Consider the following 24,650-nt stretch of genomic DNA (forward strand, 5'->3'; position numbering starts at 1 on the left):
GGCTACATATGTTTACTATGTTCTTGCTGGAGTGTGACCTTACGTGTGCAGGTGCGATGGATTACTTATAAACCAATAGGGTGTTGGAATGGTATATGTTTTTACTTTTCATCCAACCACAATCAAATTCACTCCATCCAGATGGAGAGATTTATTTGGATAGAGATCTTTTTAACAATGACAATTAATCCAAAATAAAATAAAATAGGAGTAACAAGGCTATTTTTAAATGGAAGGGGTAGAAAGTATACAGATATTTATGTGAAAATGTAAAGAATATAAGTAAAAAGTCTGTATAGTATAGATAACCAAAATATCTATTTAATAAAGGTAAAAAATGTATTTCCTCTGCTCAAAGTACCAGTAAATGTCTAAGATGAACTTGAGAAATGGGCCCAGAGCTAGTGAGAGGTGGATGGTCAGTGGTTGGTAGAATTCTGTGCTAGCCTAGTGATGGTTTACTAGCATACCAGTATACAAAACATTGCAAATGCAGTTTTTTGCTAGGGATTGGTGATTGGTATATTATTGTGAAATTGCTAGTTACTAGCATATCAGCATTAAAAATTACATTCAGATCATTAGTTCATTTATATTCACATTTCATCCTTCAGGACTTTGCTCTGGGATTGTGAAAGCAGTACGATCCCTCCATATGCACCCATAAGAAATATACTATTTTTTTCCTAGACTAGGTTTTTCCTTGGTAAAAAAAAAAATCTTAGAAAAATTATGAAAAGGATTTATTATCACATGGCAAAGATATTAAAATGTGCAAATGTGAGGCAGCATACTTAGGCCTTCATCAGAACAAAAAAAAATAGCATTTCATGGTCACCCTATTAAAGAAGAAATGTCTAAAAACTCAAACAAAACAAAAGAAAAACCTCAAATACATAAGTTATATAAACTTTACATGAAATTTAGGGAATAAACTAATAAAATATAGCTTTGTTGTTAAAATGAACAGTTGATGTGCCTGGATCTCAGACAGATTGCTGTGTAATCCTGCTCAATCCTCCACTAACCACGCTGGCCAGCACACCATCCCTCAGGTCAAACTTACTTTGCTTTGATCCAACTGGGAAAGCTCTTGACCTGTGTCAGGTATGTATACATGAACATTACCAGTCAACCAGGTTTGGACACATCTTCTCATTCAATAGTTTTTCTTTATTTTTTAGTATTTTTCTACAATGTAGAAGAAAATCGAGGACATCAAAACTATTAATGAATACATATGGAATTATGTAGTAAAAAAATGGCCTCAACAATCACCCAACCTATACCCAGCTGAGACGGTTTATGGTAGGTTGGACAACAGAGTGAAGGAAAAGCAGCCAGCAATCGCTCAGCACTTCTGGGAACTCCCCTAAAACTATTGAACTCATTAAGCTGATTTAGAAAATGCCAAGAATGTGCAAATCTGTGATCAAAGCAAAAGGTGACTACTGTAAACGTATAAAACGAAATCTGGTTGGCTTAACACATGTTTTGTTTACTACACAATTCACGTGTTTCTGTATAGTTTTAATGTCTTTAGTATTAAATAACAAAATAATACAAAGAAAAAACACTGAATCAGAAGGTTTTCCAGATGTTTCACAGTTACTGTATAATTACTTAATCTGTGATTAGTTGTAATCTATATTAGTGTATGCTAATGAGACTGTAGAAAACTGCTTTTACATTATTCTTTTTTTATAAATATATTTCACAGCTATTTTTAAATACACTCCACTAAATGCAATGTGGCATTCAAATATTCACTTTAGAAATTTTCTAGATGACAGAAATGGTTCACCATTGTACTGTGAGGAATTTGCCTAAAGCCTCATTCTCTCAGCAGTCCTATTTTCTATGGGTCATTCAGTGCTAGACCTGCCACAGGCCTTTCCCCTAAATATTTTAGGAAAGATTTGGATTTAATTTGAAAAAGAACCTAAGTCTATAATCAGAAATCAACAAAGCTTCATAGCTGTAGACTGGGCAAATAAGCTCATGGGATATCTGGACTATTTCTAATAGGTCTAAACTATTTGCCTATTCTAAGCATCAGCTTGACAGTTGCCTAAAGCTCAGATCCATATCAATAACATTGTTTTTTAAAATGAGAAGCATGTGACATAATATTATTCGTTTGGGATGTGCTATTCTTGTTAACTGTAAGAAAAAAGTCATTACAAATACAAGCGCAACAAATAAGACATCTAATGAGAGATAAGCTTATATTGACATTTAGAACATACAGTATTCTATAATGACATGCCAAAAGTCATGGAAGAACGGTATGCACGTTGATCATTAGGTATTACCTCAGGGGATGGCTTGGGAAGGCCTACACCTGTATAAGTTGTGAGGTGTAACTTTGTGAGTGAGGCTGAACAATGGACAAAGTGCATGCATCATGGAAGGCATCATACATAATAATGATTATGATTAGCAGTATCTGGTTAGAATTGTCCACACAAACTGACGTGACTCAGACGTGTCAGAAATCGCATCCAAATTCAATACAGGACAGCCTACACACTATCCCACAGGTCAATGCAGCATTCTTTACTTCCAATGAAGCATGGCAAGTCATGGAACACAATATATTCCTGTCCTGTGGTTACTGTATATATAAAAGTTTCAGTTGTAAAACACATTGTGCCATCTTCATTCATTTTAATTTTAATAATAAAAATGGGTTCTGTGAACGATACCCTAGAATAATCAATTCTGGTTTCCAAATCTACCAGTTTATGTGTTAAAAAAGTACAAGGAACCTTTTAAAGACTCGAGGAACCTTAATTTGTAAATGAGAAAAAAATTTATTCATCGTATCCCTCTTACAAAAAATGGCTTTTTCAGTAATCACAAATACTTTCTATGGCATTTCTATGGCAAGGAACTCATTGTAGTTAGAAGCAAAGAGTGAACTTTACACACTCATTCATTTAATGATTGTGTTCTGTGATCCTTATTCTGTTATAAGGGAAAACTTCGTAATGTATATTTCAGGTTACAGTTATTAAGATAGCTAAGTATCAGCAGTGTTAATATTTTATCATACTTCAAAGTGAAAAGGACATTCTGTGAGATTTCCGCTAAGCTGTGGATATTTTGTTCTGTAAACAATAACATGTTTGTGCAGTTTTTGCAGCTTTGCAATCTGTTGGGGATTTAACTCAAATACTTTGGCAAACCAAGCTGCACCAGAGGCCATTATAAAAAGAAAACACCCATGAAAGACATTTCTCTACAAAACTGACCAGAAATATTTGTTAATAATATCTGTTTCTCAGCATATCAGGCTTTTTTTTATTACAGTACAATATTCATAGGGACCCCATTTAGTTGTCCATAATTGTATATTTAAAGCATCTGCTTCAATCTTGCTTGGATATAGAAACCACTGTCTGTAAATAAACTAAAAAACACTGGACAAACGGATTGGGATGCCTGCTCTTTCTCTAGCTCTCTCTATCCAGCAATAACAGCCTCCTAAATTTGTGTACCAGTGTCCACCATCCTAAAGCAGCCAGCACACTAACCTGCACATCGTGAAGAAGCTGACACATCACCATCATCCGCTGGCCCATTTTAAAGCAGCCAGCACATCAGTACTCAAGAAGTAGGCAAATGAATCATCACATGCTAAAGCAGCTTGCATACCTTCCAGCTCATTTTAATGCAACCAGCATGCCAAGGCATGTATTACAATAGTACACACGTTCAATGGAGGATACCTGATTAGGCCTGTCACAATAATTACTTTCTTGAAGAATGTATTCTCAGGAAAAAATTTGATAAACAATATTACTGTAATTTTATAAGCTTTTTATGCCATACGTTTACACAATACTTTTAAATAGCATTTGAATTGGAAATTAACAGATATGCTAAATAAATAAAACAAAAATAATGGTCAATATTATGGTATGCAAAAATAACCATGGTTATGTACATATATTGGATGATAAGTCGATAATGAAATTATTGTAATAGGCCTACACTCAGAATTTTGTTGTGTTAAATTATGCCCAGCTTAAAGAAATTCTTATTTAATAAAGATTAACAAGTACATATTTTAAATAATTTTGGTGGGCTAGTGATAGTTTAGCCCATTTGTGTTACTGCTTTTCCTGTAATACCATAAAGCTTATAGCCCTGCTGGGAAAATTCCATCTACACAAGGCCAGAATTACCTCCAGTCTGTCTAAAATTAGACTGTTCCTCATTGATCTAAAATCACTGTCTCACTCCAAGCTTAATATTATTTTGGTACCACTTTAAAATAAGACTACCTTTATAATGGGTTTATAAATGGTTTACAATTAGTTTATTAATGGTTACTAATTAGGTTGTAAATGCCTTAAAAATCATTAATTATCAGTTATAACGCATACGTAGAAAGGGCAACAATATAGATGGCTGTGGGTTCACTATTTGGCAAACAACAGGCCATTGTTGCCCTTTCTATGTATGTGTTATAACTGATTATTCATTATTTTTAAGGCATTTATAACCTAATTAGTAACTATTAATAAACTAATTATAAATCATTTATAAACCGTTTATAAAGGTAGTCTATAGTAATTTAAAGTGGTACCATTATTTTTTATAACAAAAAGTCTGGCAATACTATTTCTTTACTTTAAAAAATGTAAATGCTATTCTGTAAAGTTCTCTAAAACCACAATAAAAACCTAAAAAAATAAATAAATACTGCTTGTTCCCTGTGTTGTAACGTGTCCGCTGTATTGTAACGGTACTGCCTTATTTGGTATCGGAGCCGGACGTTATTGTTATTTTCCGCCTAATATCGCGACTGCCTCTTAAATCTGAACGCTCATTGGCTAGTTCGTATGAAGGCCCCTCCCACACACTCAGACCCTCCGCTCCCTGGTTGATCTCCTCGGCTGAGCTGCCATTTCTTCTCTACTCGGATCAGGCAGTGGAAGCCCGCCAGCGCGTTCTCCAGCTCCCCTCACCCAGGCATATGGCAACAACAGCCTCCCCTCTTTCTTTCACCAGTGTCCCCACCACTCTTTAAAAATTCCGCCGAAAAAGAGAAGACGATTTTCCAAATCTTTCAGGCCGTTATCTCACGTAAGTACGGGTTTGCTTGTGTGGCGGATTCCGTCCCGCCAGTGTTGAGCTTCTTCAGGGAGCGAGCTGCTTTAGCTACAACATGGCGGCGCGGCTGTGGCTGCTGTTGTCCCTCGGCTGGTAGAGAAAGCGTGTTGGTATCTGTTCTGAAAGTGAGCTTTGGCTGTAGATTTAAAATTTAAAGCGTGACAAGATTTTTTAAAGGCGTTAATAAACCTAGAAGTCTCTCCTGTGTGTTGTTGGGTGTGGGTGAATGTGACACAACTACAGTTAGTGTTGGCTAACCCAGCGCTGGATCTACGCTGAGGACGTCTGGCCGTTTATTCATTCGGTTAGCTAGTTGACTAAATGCGGGAGCTTGTGACCTGCGTTAGGTGTAGTTTAGCTCGTTAACTTGCCGTGTCAAGCTGGCCAGTGTTTTAGAGGACGATAGAGAGACGTGGGGTGACTTTTCCTCCGTTCTGTGTAAACGGAGCGGTATCTGGAGGATCTGTCAGGTTAGTAGAAGTTGTGTTTTGTGCGGTCGGGTTTGTGGTGACCCGTGACACAGTCCTACGTCAGCGCGCTGCTGGAACACGTTACGTGAACTTCAGCAAAATGTTTCTCTCGTTGCGCAACGTTTAATTATAATAATAGGACACGTTTTACTATCTCATAGTTTTAAGTAGTTGTGGGTATTTTTAATAGATAACCACAGTTACAGACAGTCGTTTATATTCGTCCAGTTTTATAATGTAAAAGAGAAATCTGCTGCTGTTCAGTTAGTTATTTGTTGTAACCAAAATCGATGACTAACCATTGTAACTAAAATGTCAACAGCGATACAAGGCCTAACTCTGCTTTTTTACTGCTAAAATGTAATGTAGTACAAACAGAAACTCTTATTTTATATATCAGCTATACAATGGTTACTAGCAGTATTATGTCAGTATAACGTTTATCAGACTGAGGCTCAATGAGAAAATTACTGTAAAACTTCCCACAGACTTTCCCTACAGGCCCACACAATCTGAATGTGGAAAATTAAGGAATGTATATTTAAACAGGTCTCTAATTTTCCACTGTCTTGTAACATAAATAGGTTGAATTATACCTTCATAGTGGATGGGAAAATCGACAATTTGAAAAATAATATTTTTTTGTATTTCAAATTGTGAGAACATTAAAATCTAGTAAATTGGTCAAATGAATGAAAATACACGTTTTACTATACCACATTGGAGAAATGAAAAAAAGTAGGATGTTACATTTACATTTATGCACATATTTTATTTAGCAGTTGACATCTGAATCAGGTTACACAGATAGTCATCAGGTGTAGTGTTAGGGGATGTACTCAGGGACTTTTATTGCTCAGGTCTGTTGTCCCTGATCCCAGTCTGCCCCAGTGAGGGTGGTGTTAGTGTTATTACCCACTACAGCACACCAACCTCCTACAAGGATATTATTCTGAAGGTGACTTTTTTGCAATGTACTATTTCTGTAGTTGGTGAATGCATTGTTAAAAATAATTTTAAAGGGTTTACAATCAAAGTTTAGGACACACTAGAATATGACCATTTCTATATTATTTTTCCATGTATATTCTAAATAGAAGTCCAGTTTATTAGCTTAGATTACAGACTCATGTCATCCCTGTACTCAGTCTGTGTGAGTGTTGTCACTGCTTTTGTATTCTTACTTACAGCATAAGCTATGTGGTGTATACTTTGGCTGAAATTGTGCTACAATATCCAGTAAATGTCACTGATAACAAAAGTGACCTACTTGAAAAAATCGGCAAAATTGGGGCTTAGTTTTCTTTTACTGTATTTGTTTGCTCTTCTTATCAGCATCTTAAGAGATTTAAATATTAATGGACGTATGATCATTCCTCTTTTCCTTTTTGCCTTTTTCCAGTTTGGCCCAATGGCATCAAAAAAAGCCAGATTGTATTAGGATTGGTGCTGCTGTCCACCTTGGGTTGGTCCTGAGGCTACTTAGAACCAACCCAAGCTCTAATTAAAAATCCTTACTATTCTCACACTTTTACGTTCTGTGCCGTTCCATAGTTAACAAGAATTTTACTTTAAACAGATTACCTTGTTTCAGTTTTGGGTATTCACATTGTTTGGACTGTTGTTTGTTCACTTCTAGTGATTTGTACTGTTATGTTAATTTAAACATCTCTCTTCTGTTTTTTCCTGACAGGGCTCCCCTCTTTCTGTCCAAGTGTATAAGAGGTACCCAGAAGGCCTAGGGGAGGCGCTCTACCGGGAGCAGTTCGACTTCAACGCCGAGCCGCCTTGGGATCCTAGTTGATAGCGGGAGAGCTCCATCTCCCAGCTTGTCCATGTGAGTGGCCCCCAAGTATTACAAACTTAATACACTGTGTCTTATATAATGGATTAATGGCTTACAGCACTCTGTGAACTGGTATAGCTAGTCACGTATGAAGTCATTTAAAAAGCCTAGCTTCAATGAACGTGTTTAACAATTCTTGGCATTCTTTGGCCTTATTAGCTTGTAGGTGTTGACTATGAACTCTTGAGAGACAAAGTGCAGGGTGAGACAGCCACTAAATATTCACAAAAGCTGTCAGCAAACTATCAGTACTTTGTTTGAAAGTTACAAGAAATCATTCTTAAAGTTATTGGAAAATACCTGACCATGGAAATAAATGACTAACATCTAAAATCAAATAATGTGTTTGATTGTACACATTTTCCACCAGTTTTGTCATTTTTTCATCTTGTCAGTTTTTCATCTTGTGCTCTGTGCTTTCTCTTTGCAGTTTGTTGCATATTAACAGGACCCCAAAGGCTCAGTAAACTCTCTTTATGATTGTCGGATCTGCGGACTACGGTTGAGATGAAAGGATTTACAGATGAACCAAACTACATTGTTGAGCTGCTGGAAGGAGGAACAACCCTTAAAGATGTCATTGACAACCACATTTATGAACAAGCTCTGGTTAGTGGAGCCATGTATTATTCTGTTTAATAAAAGACTGACATGTGCTCTACATTTAGGTCAAGTTGCTCTATAAAATACTGTTAAGTTTAAAAGGCGTGCATGAACATATTTTGCCATTAATGATGTTGATGGTGGCTCATGATCTGTCCTCTATCTGATCTTCAGGCTGAAAAGAATGCATTTGTTGTGGCCAACCTTGGGGCCTTGATGCAGCAGCATGTTCTTTGGCAGAGCATGCTGCCCATGGTCCGGCCCTTTTACCCAGTCAAATATAACAGCAGTCCTGCTGTCATTGAGGTTCTGGCTGCTCTAGGAGTTGGTTTTGTTTGCTCAAACAAGGTAATTCATTCACTGTGTATTTGCGTAATTTAAGAAGCAACAATTCAAATGCTATTTTGTTCTTTAAGTGGCATTTATTAATTGTTTTATTCCCACCCAATATTATTTTCAGGCTGAAATCTCCCTGGTACTTAACCATGACGTCCCTCCGGAGAACATCATTCTGTCTGGTGTTTGCAAGCAGCTCTCGCACATCAAACATGCTACCAAGAATGGCATCAACTACTTGGTGTGCGACAACGAAGCAGAGCTTTGCAAAATTGCCAGAGCTCACCCAAATGCCAAGTGAGTTTCTGCTTCAATGTAAACATACTTGTTTCTGCATTAATAATTTGTTGCGCATGGCTTAATTTCATTCTACCTTTCCTTCCAGGTTGCTCCTGCAGTTGTCCACTGAAGCTCAGACAGAAGAGGCCAGCATGGCATTTGGGTGCTCCCTGAAGAGCTGCAGGCACCTTTTGGAAACCTCTAAGGAGCTGGGTGTGGATGTGGTTGGAGTGATGTAAGTTATATTTGTAGTGACCATGACACACCTGATATGCTTTGTGACTTCCCAGAGTATTAATTATACCACATTGTCTTTGTATACAATCTTACAGGTTCCAGGTACCAGCATCTTGTAGAGACCCCCAAGTTTATACCCACGCACTGTCTGATGCCCGCTGTGTATTTGATATGGGGGTGAGTGAATATGTATTATGGAAAGAAAAGACTTTAACACATTTACAAGCATGTAGTATGAGTGCCTTTTTATTCAAATATATTTTGTCAAGTTTCTCAATTGTGTTGTTCTGCAGGCGGAGATTGGGTTTAACATGGAAATTCTGGATATTGGTGGTGGATTCAGTGGCTCAGAGTTTCAGTTGAAACAGGTAAACCAAACTTAATATTTTAAAATTTAAAATTGTTTTATTTATTAATTTTAGTAGAATTTGAAACTGTTGATTTTCACCATTTTAATAATAATTACATTTAATAATTGTTTTTTGTGATCAGATTCATGCTGCTATTAGGCCTTTGCTGGAGGCCTATTTCCCTGTTATGTCTGGAGTGCGCGTCATTGCTGAGCCAGGAACTTTTTATGTGTCTTCCTCTTTCACCTTGGTTGTAAATGTCATTGGAAAGAAAGTGGCAGCAGGCAGTCTTCATGTTGAGACTAAAGGTGCGTACATTCTGTCACTACACACCAGTGGATATTAAATGCCACTATTATATAGTCTGTAGTATTTTTTATTTTTGAGTTTTTTATATTTCTGTGAAATCATCTGCAGATTTGACTCCAAGCGATGAGCCAGAATTTTTGTACTATTTAAATGATGGTGTCTATGGATCTTTTATGGGAAAGCTGTTGGGAAACACCATTCCATCCCCCAAGGTACACAAGGTATGGACACTCAACACACAGAACCATATACATGCAAAATTGGTTTTACTACCAGATCTGGTCGTTTGAGTATGTGTTTTTTTTTGTTTTGTTTTTTTCCCTCAGATGTCACTTGCAGCAGATGAGCCGATGTTCCCCAGCAGCTTGTGGGGTCCCTCTTGTGACGCATTGGACCAGGTGGTGGAGCACTGCCTTCTCCCTGAGCTCACTGTGGGAGACTGGCTGATCTTCAACAATATGGGGGCCAGTGGTCAAGAGGAGTCCGCAGCCATCAATAACTCAGACAAGCCACCTGTGTATTACACTATTTCTACAGACGACTGGTAATTACAAACATAATGGATACTGTGCTTTTTCTGCTCTCTTTTCAGGCTTGTTGTTTACTTGTTTTAGTACATAATACATTAAATGTATAACAAATTATGATGTCTGGACACATCTGGTCATTATGTAAATTAAACACACTATAACTATTTTTTTAACCAAAACTTAAACAAAAATTAAAGTTAAGTAGTTATTAAAAGTCACATTTATCTATGTACTTTCTGTCTTTCAGGTTTGAGATGCAGGAGGCTGGAATCTCTCTTGACAACACAATGAGGAATTTTTCCTTGGTCCAGTATTGCTTGTAATTGGATAAAATCTGAAGCTGACCCCCTAACTTGGGCATTTCAAGTCAAGTGGTCAGAATTTAAATGGCCTGCATAGTGAACATTCCAGCAGCTATGGGTGGGGACAACAATGTGTAGCCACTAGTAAAGGAACAAGACCAGTGGCATTGGGATCACACAATAAATTATCCTTATCTAATTTTTTCACAATTTACTGATTGAAATGCTCGTTTTCCTTGCCCACCATAGGAATGAGTCCAGGAGCCCCATGTTTATTAACAACATATGCAACAAAATGGACGACTGTGGAGATGGAATCCAGTCATTGGGTTTCTTAATCAAGAATCGTTTACATAAGTGTTCAATTAATTTAATTCTATATTGATTACCTGCTGACAGTCTTGTAAATGAGTTGTCTATTGCTCCATTATGCACTTGTCTATATTAAAATCTGATGTGATTTTAATGAGTTTAGATTCTAGTATCAGACGTGTTGCAACCCTTTGTGTAGATTGACAGAGTGGAAATTTTGATATTGATTTGTTATATCAAAGCTTCTCCATCCTAGTCGACCCTGGGTTTTTAGAACTGTGGAGTGCACCTTTGGTTGTGTCTTCAGTACATGGATTGTGACAGTATTTCCCTGTATTAATATGTACTGTCCCTTGGCTTTATGTACTGTGTTTGACTTTGTGGCCTAAAAAGGCTTATAGAATGAGAACTATAGGGTCACACCAGTATACTGTACAAGTACCAAGGACATATGCCTGATATTAAAGAAACCTTTTAGAACTGGGACTTGGGGAAAGTGGCTTTATATAGCATTTGGGTAGGGAAAGAAGGTGACTTCAAGCGAAATGTGCAAGTGCCTGAGGCAGTGTGCTCAAACTACCAGTAACAGTCACCATAAGCGCTGCAAGATTCATGCTATTAATCTCTGACAGCTCCTCTCAGGCTTCTCACAATAAATAGCTGTTTTAAAGATTTGATCATATTTTTCATTGTAAGTAAAACCAACTTACCTAAATGGCTTTTGTCTCCATAACTAAAATGTAATGATTATGGAGTGAAAAACATCTAACACAATATAGTCTGATATGTATATAATATGAGCCCAGGCTATGCTTGTATCATTTTCCCTGAAGAAACAATACTTTGGGACCAGCAGAGGAGTTAAAAAAAAGGTGCCAGATGAGGTGTATTTTGTAATGTAGTACAACAATGAAACATTTGATCATATCTTCTTGTGCTGTTTACCTTCCAAAAGGCTTTGTTAAATGTCTTTTGATTTAAAAATTTATAACACCCCTCCATTTAATGAAATCACACCCTTTAGCGATGTAATGTAAAATATTTTTGTCTGAGGCACTAATGGACCATAGCCTGTTTTTGACTGTAATATTGTGTTGTAATGAAATATATTAACTTAATACACTTCTTTGACTCATAATACTCAGTTTCTTTCATTTGTTATAGTGTTTCAGATAGTATAAACTTAATAAATCAACTCTACAGCAACATCTTGTGCGCCCTACACTTTGGGACAGAGAAGGTATACATTTTTATGGTGTACCTTTCTAGCTAGGCCTGTAATTAATTTTGTACAGCCATTGCACCCAAAGAAAAGTCCCATTCCAGGTTTGATACATCAGCCAACATAGCATTATATTGTGAGTGATGGGGGCGAGAACACCATCTGCCCCCTCTTGGGCTCCGGCTGCTAATATCGAGGCAGCACTCCTTGTACTACCTGCAACATGTTTTAAATACTGTTGCTACACACTGCCCTATTTTCCTATATGATGGATTTAACTGCTGCGCACAGACAGAGCCCCATATCGGCCTAGACAGACAAGACTGTCTAAAATCAGAGAACAAGTACTGGTCTTTTCTATTTTTATGTAGACAAAACTCAAAGTAAATGTGTCTCATGTTCATACATTGTTTGATTGATAATGTAAATATTAAAACAGGTTTAACTGTAGCTACAGTCAGGCACGAAGAATAAAAATTAGTCTTTGAAGCTTTGAGTGAAAAGCACTTTCCAGACATTGAGTATATGTGCTGTATTACCGGACTTAGTGTCTTTATCCAGTGGCTGAAGATCTTTATTAATTGACAGTGGTTTATGTTAAAAACCTTCAGTTTTGTGTTTATTTTTTGATATGTCCATCTATCTTCTCAGTTTGATTAATTTATCCATAAAACATGAATCAGAACTCTGCACTCTCATTTCTGCAAACGTCTGGCCCTTTGGTTTTTATAATTCCACTCATAACAGGATGAGGTGTAGGCTGTTTTTCATTCACAAATCAATAATGTGCGCAGTAGATTGAAGTTGTACTTTGGATGATTTCAGGAGCTGATAAGATCCTTCCTCAATCAATTATAGTTGTTTCTTTCAGTCAGCCTCATTAAGGACAAAGGCCAAAAGCAAGAATATGAACCACAGCTCTGTCACATGCTCATTCAGTAATCATTTAACTCTTCAAAAAGGACACTTGCAAAACAGGGCATAAGCAATAAAATGTTACACTTTTTATCTCTTAAAACAGATTGTTTGTTAATTAGGCCGTTATCGCTGTCTTTAACACACACTATATTTTATTGTAGTGTATACCTTGCTCAAAAAGCATGGCTACAACACATTGTAATTGAATGGGTTGGGCTAAATATATGTAATTATGCTAGTACCCTGATATGGCATTTGTTTTATTAAATTAAAGTGTGATACTTATTAAACTGAGGGGACAAACTGTTAAATTAAGGTATTAGTAGAGGTGGGTGATATGGCCCTAAAATAATATCACGATATTTCATGGTATTTTCGTGATAATTGTACTCTTGCCGATATAAATTAATGATTTTTTTTTTTCAAGAATACACTACTGCATCAAAATGAAAATTTTATTTAATTATTGCATACGATTTATGTCACACCCCTTCCTTAGATATTAAAAATTACAAGAATTTAATCAGACTTGTAATAGAGGTCAATGCTGCAGAATGCCATGATACTAATAATGCACTCCAGATATCTCCATATATCCAGGGTTAAAGTAAAATAAATGATACTTGACAGATATAATCTGTCTCTAGTAGATTTATAATGGGAAATGAGAACCGTGTGAATTTTTCTTTTGCTAAAAACAGGTAGAAGAAGTAGAACCCTGATATGGAATTTGTTTTATTAAATTAAAGAAAAAGTGTGATAATTATTAAACTGAGTGGACAAACTGTTAAATTAAGGTATAAGTGTTTATAGTTTGGGAATATTTTATTATTTTGAGGGAACAAATTATTCCCTTGAGGAATGTATTAAAATAAAGGAACAGTTATTAAATGTAAGGTATGATTTATTCAGCACAGGGTCTGTTAGGGTTGTGTTTCTGTTAGCTCAGTGGTTCTCTGGTTGAAGTCCTCCTGTGCGGTTCTCTGTGTGGCCGGAGGGGGCGCTGTGCTGAAGCCTCTCGCCGTTGTTTTGCCTCAGTGTTTTTATTCACTCGCCTCAGATGACAGGGACGGTAGTAACACTGTCATAGCGGCGCATCTGTAATGGACACCAACATCATGAACGTGGGGACGGACGACGGGCCATATCAGGTAATAAGAGCAGGAGCTGCTCGCCGTCCTGCGGACCGTGTGATTAAGCCAGGGTTAGCTAGGTTAGTGGTGTTAGTGTGGTCACAGTGTGCAGTTGTGCGACCTTTCATAATAAAGAGCAGAATGAGGACCTTACACAACCCCCGGGGTTTATTAGTGTACCTGTAGCTAAATCTACAGTTATATAAAACACACATTATTACTGTGTGAGAACAGCTGTCTGTCTGAATGCTGTCATCCGGCCTGACAGCACACGTAGTTAGGCTCTTAGATAACTAGTTTGTGTTATTTAAGCTCGAATGGGGTAAAAATAGATTGTTTAGATAATGTCGAGGCCGTGTCCGACTGAACAGGACCAGGAATACTTACTGTACAATTTTAACGTGTTTTAGCTGTCCTTGTTTCGTTTTAAGACTCTTAAACCTTTAAATAAAGACTAATATAAACTACCACTGAGTGACCACAGACCGTCCCTTTAAATTCTCTGGCAAGGAAACCTGTCTTCACCACACCGACTGGCTCCCCCTACTGCTGCCTCCACACCTAACCTTATATACTATCAGCTCTGGAAAAAAAAACTAAGCGACCACTTAAAATGATGAGTTTCTTTGATTTTTACCAAATTAAAAACCTCTGGAATATAATCAAGAGGAAGATGGATGATCACAAGCAATCAAACCAAACTGAACTGCTTGAATTTTTGCCCCAGGAGTGGCATAAATTATCCAAAAGCAGTGTGTAAGACTGGTGGATGTGAACATGCCAATATGCATGAAAACTCTGATTAAAAACCAGGGTTATTCCACCAAATATTGATTTCTAAATATTAAAAACTTTAGAAATATAAAATTGTTTTCTTTGCATTATTTGAGATCTGAAAGCTCTGCATCTTTTTTTTGTCATTTCTGTCATTTCTCATTCTCTGCAAATAAATGCTCTAAATGACAATATTTTTATTTTATATGTTATTTGGGAAAAATGTTGTCCATAGTTTGTAGAATAAAACAACAATGTTCATTTTACTCAAACTTTTACCTATAAATAGCAAAATCAGAGAATCTGATTCGGAAACTGAAGTGGTCTCTAAATTTTTTTTCAGAGCTGTATATTAAATGGCAGTTTCTCAGACAGAGATAAAGCCTGGTCTTGAACTTGAACTTTTAGCAGGGCAAGCATGATCAAAATCAAATAATCAGCTAAACTAGCTTATTATAATAAGGTACATTTTTGTCTGGATGACCATTAAGGACCAGTTAAGACCATCCAAAACCAGCTACCCACAAAAGCTGATCTTGAGCTTGTTTTTTTTTTTTTTAGCAGGGCAATCATAGGCTACATTCACATTACCAGGCTGAAGTGACTCAAATCAAATTATTCATGACTTTCATATGTGGTCATAAATCGGATACGTGTCCGATCCATGGACATGCAACATGAATGCAAATGGTCAAATTTCAGAATTCGTTGTGTCTTTTTGCTTTTACGCATGCGCAACGTGCTTCTCTCTCATACCCACACACCTCTTGGTGCAGCTGTGCAGCTATAGCTGCAAAAACAGCAAAATCAAACCGCCTGTTCTTTTTTTCACCTCCTCAACCTGAGCATGAACTTCAGACCAGCTGTTTTCTCTCCACTCGAGCAAAAGATGCTCCACATATGAGCTGCTAACGCATTTATTTCCCTTTATAAAACTACAAGTTGTCTCTCAAATATGAATATTGGTGAAGAAGGTGATGTTTATACACGTTTAAATTTGGGCATGTGAGGCGTTTTAGGAAAAGTTTTACAGATACAGGTCACTTACATTTGTCAATGTGAACCGTCAAAATGGCCAAACCCGATCTAAGTAAAAAAATCAGATTTGAGCAATAGGGCATGTAATGTGAACGTAGTCATAGACTATATTTTCCTTTTAGTAAAAAAAATCTCCATTCAGAAATGCAATGTAGTCCAAGTCTAGCCCTAATCCCTGTCTGGGAACCTGATCCATAGTTTTAGAGTAAAACAAGTTTTTGTAAAAACGAAGGCTTAAAATAATGTAGCGCTTTTATAAAAAGAGATTTAGACCCGTTCAAAATTATGTGGAACTAATTGGTTTTGTTTGTCAGAATGGCCACAAAGACGTGGATCCCCAGAGCACAGAAGATGAGCCGCTCCTCAGAGAAAACAAAAGAAGATTTGTCATCTTTCCCATCCAGTACCCAGACATCTGGAAAATGTACAAACAGGCCCAGGCCTCCTTCTGGACAGTAGAAGAGGTAAGTGTGTGCTTAATTTGATTTGGGTTTGTTCCAAAGGTAGATATTACATAAAATACATCTGAAAATATTGACATTTAAGGCAACAATAACATAACACATGACCTAACATTCACACCAAGTGTCCTGATCTCAGATTGGTCTTAGTTGTTTCTGGGCTATCCTATAAATGATAGGGTGTTATTTTATTATTTTCCTAGTTATTAGTACTGTTAACAACAAATAATGATTCCATTTTTAGTGAAAGATTTCAAACACTACATTAAAACCTGTCAGTCATTGCTGACCACACCAGTGCAACAGCTGTTTATCATCAATGTGGTGGAGTTCTTGCCTCATTGCATAAACATGTATTGGAGTTTCTCTCAAAACAAACAGTTAAAGTAGATAATGAAGCACACATTGGATTTCCAGTGATGAGTAAATGCTGACTGGTTGTAAAATGTGTAGATAAAATACCTTGACTGAAGTAGTGCCAATGTAAGCAGTTTAAATTATCTAAAAGCCTTACCCACAGCAGTGTCTGACATAGGTCCTACCTTAAGCAGCCATCTTTGCTCCTGCTTTAAAAGGGTAGGCTCCTCCCCCCCAATTACTTCAGCCACTTTAGACCCTCATTGGTTAGTGATCCTCCTGTGCATTATGAAGCTTAGCAAGTACACCAATGGAGGGAGACCAGAGAAAAAGCCATTCTTGCACATAATAAACTATAGGGGTGGGCGATGTAATCTTTACAATCGTTAAGTACTGAACATTACAAAGAACACAATCAGTCCTGTTCAAACAGAGGAAAGCATCTTATTTTGAATATATACATTCAGTTCTTGCAGCATGAAATGAAGGTCTGTGTTTATGATACACTGATCTATTTGCACTGTATACTGTCTGTGTTGGTGTGTGTAAGGGGGTAATAACAGAACATGAGGCTGTAGAGGATTAGGAGTTCACTGTTTTTGTCAAAACCGATTGGTCAGGATTAGGGAGGGACAGGGTAAGAGTTTGTAAAATAATAAGAAATCAAAGGCCAAAAGTTCTTACTGCAAGTTACGAGCTTCAAGTCGTCTTGGATATGTATCTACAAGATTAACACATCAGGGCATTTATACCATTCTCAAGCACTGTCAAATTGGATAGCAAGCAATTGTGAACTGCCATCTTCAGGTTCCTCCACAGATGTTTAAATAGGGGCTTTGGCTGGGCCACTCAAGGACATTCAGAGACTTGCCCTGAAGCCAAAGTGCTGTTCCAGGTCATTTGTGTTAAAAGGTGAACTGTCATCTCAGTTTATCTGCTTCCCATCCCAGAGTTTTCTGTACATAGTGCTCTATTTAGACCCCCTCACTTCTGTCACGCTGTATTTGAGATTGTTGATTGTTGCATGAGGTTGTTAAATGTTGCATTGTGATAGAAGCAAATGACATGTTAAAACCATTTGTGAGTGTCTAGCATGTCAATCGAGACATTTATGTACAAATCCCATTGTAATCCCATTTAAAATAATCACCATCTCCACCAATATGTTAGATCCAAACTGCAGAAGTCATATTTCATGTATTTTCTGGCTGTCCAGATTATCAAACATTAACCTGGATAGAGTCTAGATATGTCAGAAATCTGATTTAGGCTGTATAAATTAGCATGTCTAAATATTGTGGACAGCAGCAGTTTTACTTCATTTAAAAAGCATTATAATAGCTAAAGCGTGGACTTTGCTTGATTCCAAAATCTGTGTTTATTTGCTCAAGTTTGACCAGCTGTGTAAAGGGAAACTTGAAGTGTTCTTGATGTTTACTGACCCAAAGTGACATGTTCTGATCCTCTGTACAGTTTAATAAGGCCTCCTGTGGGAAACCCACGTGAAATAACTGTTGTTTTTGTATTGTTAGGGCCAGTTAGTACCATTAAAGCAATTATGTCAGCTAGTGTTAAAAACATCAGGAACATTCTCCACCAAAAAGTTCCAAAACAATTTATGTCAGTGTTTTTTCACCCATACTGCCCTCTCTCAGTGCCTTACCAATGCTTATGAAACATTGTACTTGTGTATTACATAATGATTTGCTTATAATATTTAATTATGAAAACATTTTACCAGCTAGCACTGACCATGTTCTGTAGTGGCCTGTAAATAAAAGTGCAATATCTCTTTCTCGACTCCACAGTTTCACATGTGTACAGAGAATGCATCATAGAAGGCATTACTACGCGGAGTAAATGGTGTAGTGGGTGTATAATGTTTGTGTCTAGCAACTGGCTAGGACAGTCTGTGTGTAGATTTAAGCAATTTAGGTTAAAGTCACACTTTCAGTGCTGGAAACTCAGATGCATATCCTGCTGGTTTCATATCCTCCTGAGTTTTTATCTTGGCAAAAGTCATGGGCCACAGTATTAGTAGTCACATGACCTTTGGTTAGTGTTAGTGTATGTGCATAAACAAAATGTAGAAATATGTCATTTTGGGCTCTAAATGTTGGATTTTTTTATTGAATAAATGCTTATTGGTCTAAACATGGCAATAGTGTTTAAGCAATGTTTTTTTTTCTTGGATAGTAGTTGGATTGTCCCTAGCTGTAAGACAGAGGATGACATTAATGCTAGCTTTTTTTTAGTATTCCTTGCAGTTATCTGACTATGTGTTCTAAAGGTTTTCTTATTGTTTGTTCTTAATTTGTTTATTTTTGCAAATTTGTCACTGTTTAATAAGGCTCTGTGCTTTTATACAAAGTCGTTTGCAAAAACATTATTTTATTTTTTGGTTATATTGCCCACTCAGGTCTTAGGTTTCAGGCCTTTTCAGACTTTAGCCTGTGTGATAAATTAGTCTTAAGAATGCATTTGGATGAAGTCAGTTGCTGATTATTTGTTTCGGTTTGTGCAGGTGGATTTATCAAAGGATCTTGTTCACTGGGAGAAACTGAAGCCTGGTGAGAGACACTTCATATCACACGTCTTGGCTTTCTTTGCAGCGAGTGATGGCATTGTCAACGAAAACCTGGTGAGCTTATCATAGACTTTACTATTTGGTGTAATAAAATACATGCCTAGATTTGTTTTAGGGCAGTTTCAATAGCAGTGATCTATAGCCCATATTAGCCATTAAAAGCTTTGGAGTAATTTTATTTAAAAAAGCGAGATTAAAAGATTTATTGTAACAAAATACAAAAATCAAAAGGTGGACATAGAAATGGAAATGAATATCAATTTGTACATGCTTACTGTTTTATTGAAGTCATGAAAATGTATGGCATAGTTTAAATAAAAATGTCAATTTTGGAAGAATAATTAACACAGATTTGCCACTGATATGCTATTGTTAGTTTGCTTAGTTAGTTACTATTATGACCTTGTTTTTTGTTTTCCCGTCTGCAGGTGCAGAGGTTCAGTCAGGAGGTTCAGCTTCCGGAGGCTCGTTCTTTCTATGGATTCCAGATCCTCATAGAGAGTGTGCACTCAGAGATGTATAGCATGCTGATCAACACCTATATCAGGGATCTAAAAGAGAGGTGAGAGGCCACCTCAGGGGACATGGAGTATTCACTGTGGGTCCAATTTGCAGTCAGCATTGTGCAGTCAGTGTTCACATGCAGGTGGCAGGTGCAGCATCCTTCAGTTGAGGTCTCATTTACAGGAACTGTTTTTTGTGGTTCTGTGAGTAAACATTATATTGAACACAAAAAATGAAAAAAAATTCTAGGGCAGGCCTGAATACATTTTTATGATTTAATTCACAAATTACTAGGGGTGTCACGATCTCGATATTTTATCGAAATCGAATCGAAATGAGGTCATGGTCTCGAGTATCGAAGTCAAAAAGAGGATCGACGATCCCTCCCGCGCGCGCTACGCAAATAGCGCAGCGCACTACGCAAATGGCGCGGCACGCAAATGGCGCGGCACCAACACAGGGCATCCTATTCATTTAAATAGAGAGAGCCGCTGCATGAGCGCAGCCCTGCCCTCAGTTCTGCTGTGTGAGAGACAGCTGCCTTTAAACCACGGAGGAGAAACTGAAAACGGATTTATAGAAATATAGACAGGGCTCTCAAGTTTTGAGTGTCGGCGGGAGTGTGATCACTGTTTTTTATCTGTCCAACGGGGGAGGGGGGGCGGGGGTTGGGCGCGCAGGTTTTGTATCTGTATCTGACGGAGGGGTGGGTGCGCGCAGGTGAGAGCGTGTGAACTCGCTGAAATGCGTGTGTCAGTGTGACTTGAGAACACTGACTATAGATCACAGTGAGGTGGATTAAAAATCTTAAACTTATAATTGACTACACCTGTTGCTTTCCATTGAATTAAAAAAACATCTTTCTCTCAGATAAAGTAAACACAAGGGTGTTTCTGACTAAAATAAAAGCTTTTCAGGAGAGATATAAGTTATGTGTAAATATTTATAAGACAATACCTGACAAAATCTGTTTTAATGACGTTAATAAACATCACTGTGACAGCGCTAGTCACAGTTTCACCACATCACTTATCTAACCAGCCTGTACTGATTTCTGCCCCCCAATAATGCTTTCAATAACCTCTAATAGCCTTTAATAGTCTTCAGTAGCCTTTAAAAGACTTACCTGGCGGCCGTGGTGTGTCCACTAAACTCCGTAGTTATAAACATCCTGAGGTTAGCAGCGCGCTAACTGACCTGTTTATAATGTAATCCGAGCAGTGACTCCGTGTCGGCTGTTCTAACCTGCTGCTGTTAGCTGCTTGGGCTGAAAGATGAACTGTAGTGAGCTGTATTATCCGGTTAGTGGGGTTAAAACCTTTATTTGTTTACAGAAACAGTAAAAACGGACTGGCTGAGCCCTGTAGCCCGTGGCTGGGCTGTACTGAAGTAGTGACTGAGTGAAGAGAGCGGGGCTTGTGCTGCTGCAGCTCCGACTAGTGGTTTGATAAAGAACTGCAGCTTCATGTAAGTGAGCAGTTTCACCAGCCATCCACACACAGCTCTGATAAACTGCTTGTTTTAATAGTGCACACTGTTGCTACCAAAAAAAGTCACTAGATGGCATTACCATATATATCTTAATAAATAATAATAATAATATTTATAATATTTATAATAATAATAATAAATATATTATTTAAATTTTATGAGGCATAAAATAATAACAAGAAAAAAAAACAAGAAAATCGAGAATCGAATCGAATCGTGACCCTCAAATCGAAAATGAAATCGAATCGAGGATTTAGAGAATCGTGACACCCCTACAAATTACCATAAATTTCAAAACATTTTACAAGCAAAGCGTGCACAGTGGTAACGTATAATAAAGTAACAAATAAAAGCAGTAAGTAAGCCAAGTAAGACTAACATGGTGGTATAGTGTTAGTGTGTTGATTTGCTACAAGTGGATGAGTGAATCTCACACATGCTCACTACATGTACAACAGAAAAATCTAAAACAGGAAAGGACACAACCTGTTCGATGTGTCTAAAAAAACAAAACAGAATCTGTTTTATCTGAAAACTAAGTAATCAATTAGTTTTATTGATGTTTATGTTCCCTCCATTGTTTTTCTAGAGACTATTTGTTTAATGCCATTGAGACCATGCCTTGTGTGAAAAGAAAAGCAGACTGGGCTCTGCAGTGGATCTCTGACAGAAACTCCACCTTTGGCAAGTTACAAAACATTTCTTTAATATATATTATTTATTTAAGAAGCATATAAATCATATTTTTAGAATTATGTTTATTTAGCTTCTGCATTTTACCAAGAAATAATCTACATACAAACTAAAAATTAGTGAGTTTTTATTTGTCATTACTCATTCTGTTGATCATTAATATTAAAAATATGATGATTAACTTTTGATTAATCTGATATTCACAGGGGAGAGATTGATAGCATTTGCAGCAGTTGAAGGCATCTTTTTCTCTGGGTCGTTTGCTGCCATCTACTGGCTGAAGAAAAGAGGTTTGATGCCTGGACTTACATACTCAAATGAGCTCATCAGCAGAGATGAGGTGAGTAAAGTTTTTTTTAAATTATTATTATTTATATTATTTCCATTTTATTGGGTCTATTTAGAGTGAGCATAAACAAACAGAACACTAAAGGTTTGTGGGGAGTTGTTGCTGAGGTATAGTGGTTATTATCTAACATTTTGACCTCACTCTTATTCAAAATCTTGTAACAATTTTAATTAAATTAAAACTGTTTTGTTCTGTCTTATTTTTTAAATTAAAATATTGATGTGTGGGCAATAATCTGACCCTAATAATAAGTTGTCAGAAATTATTCACTGACTAAATTATTGGTGCTGGTTTCTATGGACAATCACTTCAACAAAGTTTATACTGTGTTAAATAGAGTATGTGATCCTGGTGATGTGATATATACCAAAACTGTAAATTAAAAATGACATTACATAAATTCATTTCTGATTGACTTTTGTATTCCATCAGGGTTTGCACTGTAATTTCGCCTGCCTTATGTACAGTTACCTGGTGAAGAAACCGTCGGCTGACAGAGTGAGGGATATCATCACTAAAGCAGTGAGCATTGAACAGGTCAGTGAAATTTAAATGGTCTATTAATACAGTGCAGGATGCTTTGTATAGTCAGAACATCAGAACCATACCTGAACTGCTTGTTTTCACAGGAATTTCTAACCGAAGCTTTACCAGTTGACCTCATCGGGATTAACTGCTCTCTAATGAAGCAATACATCGAGTTTGTGGCTGACCGGCTGTTAACAGACTTAGGAATGCCAAAGGTTAGTGATATCTAATTTTGTTAATAGTGTTTTTACAAGGGATGTGCCATGCCTTAAAAGCAGTCTATTTTATATTTGTTTAGCCATTTAGTGTCAAGCTGTATAATAATATGTTTGCAGTTTAAATGTCTGCAATAAATATTCTGCACTGTTGTATTGAGGTAGTTTACATTAGGTAGGTTACATTACATAGTTTTGTTACATTATCAGAGACTGAGATCAGTTAAGACAAAGGGTACTTTTTTGGTTTCTTCTGAATGTTTAAAACATTTAATTTGTTTTAGTGGCATATTCTTAAAAATTAATAGGATATTTTTGATGTGATTTGTCATATAACTATAAATATTGTTATATTGAAATAATCCTGTAAAATACCCTTAATACCATGTAATAGGTATTTTGATAGTACTTTAGGGCCACATCCCCAACCCCTAATTTCTACCTATGTAGTCCTAGTAAGTTTCCAGTGTAGTTTCAGCTGTAGGTGCAGAATGATGTCTTTTTGAAAGCCTGGTTAAATTAATATAATGTTGACATGCTGTGTTTGTCCTATAAAGGTTTACAAAGCAGAGAACCCCTTCGATTTCATGGAGTCCATTTCACTGGAAGGAAAAACCAACTTCTTTGAGAAACGAGTGGCTGAGTACCAGCGGTTTGGAGTGATGTCAAACACAATGGACAGTGAATTCACTCTTGATGCAGATTTCTAACGCTTTACAGTGTTGTCTGAAAGACTACTTAAGGAGAACACATCTATTGAGATGAAGTGAAAGTATTTAGTTCACAAAATGCGGTTTATTTACGTTACTCCAGAAAAAGTATTTTTGTTTTGCCTTTTTACATTTTTGTGAGTTAACTTACAGCTCTGAGGTTCTATATTTATTTGGATATCTGGCAGAGTGTACACAGTCTGATGTCTAAATACCAAGAATGTAATTGTAAAACTGATTCTACAGCCATGAAAAATTCTAGGGTTTAATTTGGTGAAATATTAATTTTGTGTGTAGTATTATAGGCCAATGTAGCTGAACAGTGATACTTGACTGCAAATGGACAGTTTAGTCATTTAAAAACAAACAAACAAAGTATTTTACTGGTTTTATTGTATACATTTTAAGTAAAATTAGTTTCAACTACCTCAGTCTGTGTTATCAAATGCAGACATACTTTAAGAAGTGTTATTTGTTTATATGTTTAAATTATAAAATAATAGGTCTAAAAAGAGTCTAAAATGACTAATCAAATGTAATTTTTTAAGAAACACCCTCAGAATTAGGATTTTGCTTAATTTACGTTGACCCTGCTACCCAGTGTTGATTTTTTGTTTGTTTTACAGGAAAATAATAGAATCATGCCTGATTTGTGTATTTATTTGTTTCTATGTTACTGTACTGCCCTGCTGGTGTTGGAATTTCTTTACCACTGCTTCATAGTAAATCTTTGATTTTATGCGTGCTGTCATTTTTTGTAAAGTTGATCTCAGTCCACAGCTTTACTGCTCACGTCAGTACAGAAATTAGTGGCAGCATCTTAAACTACACAGAACCGACAATGGGTCCGGGCTTGAGTTCCTCACTTATACAGTTCAGCAGTACTCATCCAGTTTGTATTGTTTTTGTGTAATTACTGAATAATTATCTTTGGATTAAATAAGTAAAGAGTAAAAATATCAGAACACAATA

The 24,650-nt window shown here is 36.7% G+C and overlaps 2 protein-coding genes across 2 annotated transcripts; both read left to right on the forward strand.

Moving 5' to 3' along the window:
* The first annotated feature begins 4,904 nt into the window (after positions 1-4,904).
* On the forward strand, positions 4,905-11,834 carry azin1b (antizyme inhibitor 1b). The gene is given in 12 exon segments (NM_001292029.1): positions 4,905-5,097; positions 7,288-7,431; positions 7,871-8,049; positions 8,218-8,391; positions 8,504-8,676; positions 8,765-8,893; positions 8,991-9,072; positions 9,189-9,263; positions 9,388-9,553; positions 9,663-9,775; positions 9,881-10,098; positions 10,332-11,834. Coding segments are annotated over 10 exon segments (1,308 nt in total). The 5' UTR covers positions 4,905-5,097; positions 7,288-7,431; positions 7,871-7,947; the 3' UTR covers positions 10,408-11,834.
* A 2,014-nt stretch (positions 11,835-13,848) lies between these two features.
* rrm2b (ribonucleotide reductase M2 b) lies at positions 13,849-24,417 on the forward strand. The gene is made up of 9 exons (XM_007249340.4): positions 13,849-13,989; positions 16,098-16,247; positions 19,126-19,242; positions 19,617-19,750; positions 21,773-21,867; positions 22,083-22,216; positions 22,658-22,762; positions 22,855-22,968; positions 23,526-24,417. Exons 1-9 carry the CDS (start codon positions 13,942-13,944, stop codon positions 23,676-23,678), a joined length of 1,050 nt encoding a protein of 349 aa, XP_007249402.3. The 5' UTR covers positions 13,849-13,941; the 3' UTR covers positions 23,679-24,417.
* Positions 24,418-24,650: the final 233 nt, after the last annotated feature.

This window comes from Astyanax mexicanus, chromosome 3, assembly GCF_023375975.1.
Source record: "Astyanax mexicanus isolate ESR-SI-001 chromosome 3, AstMex3_surface, whole genome shotgun sequence".
Classification (NCBI taxonomy): Eukaryota; Metazoa; Chordata; class Actinopteri; order Characiformes; family Acestrorhamphidae; genus Astyanax; species Astyanax mexicanus.

Excerpts from the sequence above, each read along its gene's own strand:
- rrm2b (XM_007249340.4), top strand. The coding sequence starts at position 13,942 with ATGGACACCAACATCATGAACGTGGGGACGGACGACGGGCCATATCAG. Across the intron at positions 22,217-22,657 it reads AGCTCATCAGCAGAGATGAG|GGTTTGCACTGTAATTTCGC; the intron begins GTGAGTAAAGTT and ends GTATTCCATCAG. Across the intron at positions 22,969-23,525 it reads CAGACTTAGGAATGCCAAAG|GTTTACAAAGCAGAGAACCC; the intron begins GTTAGTGATATC and ends TGTCCTATAAAG.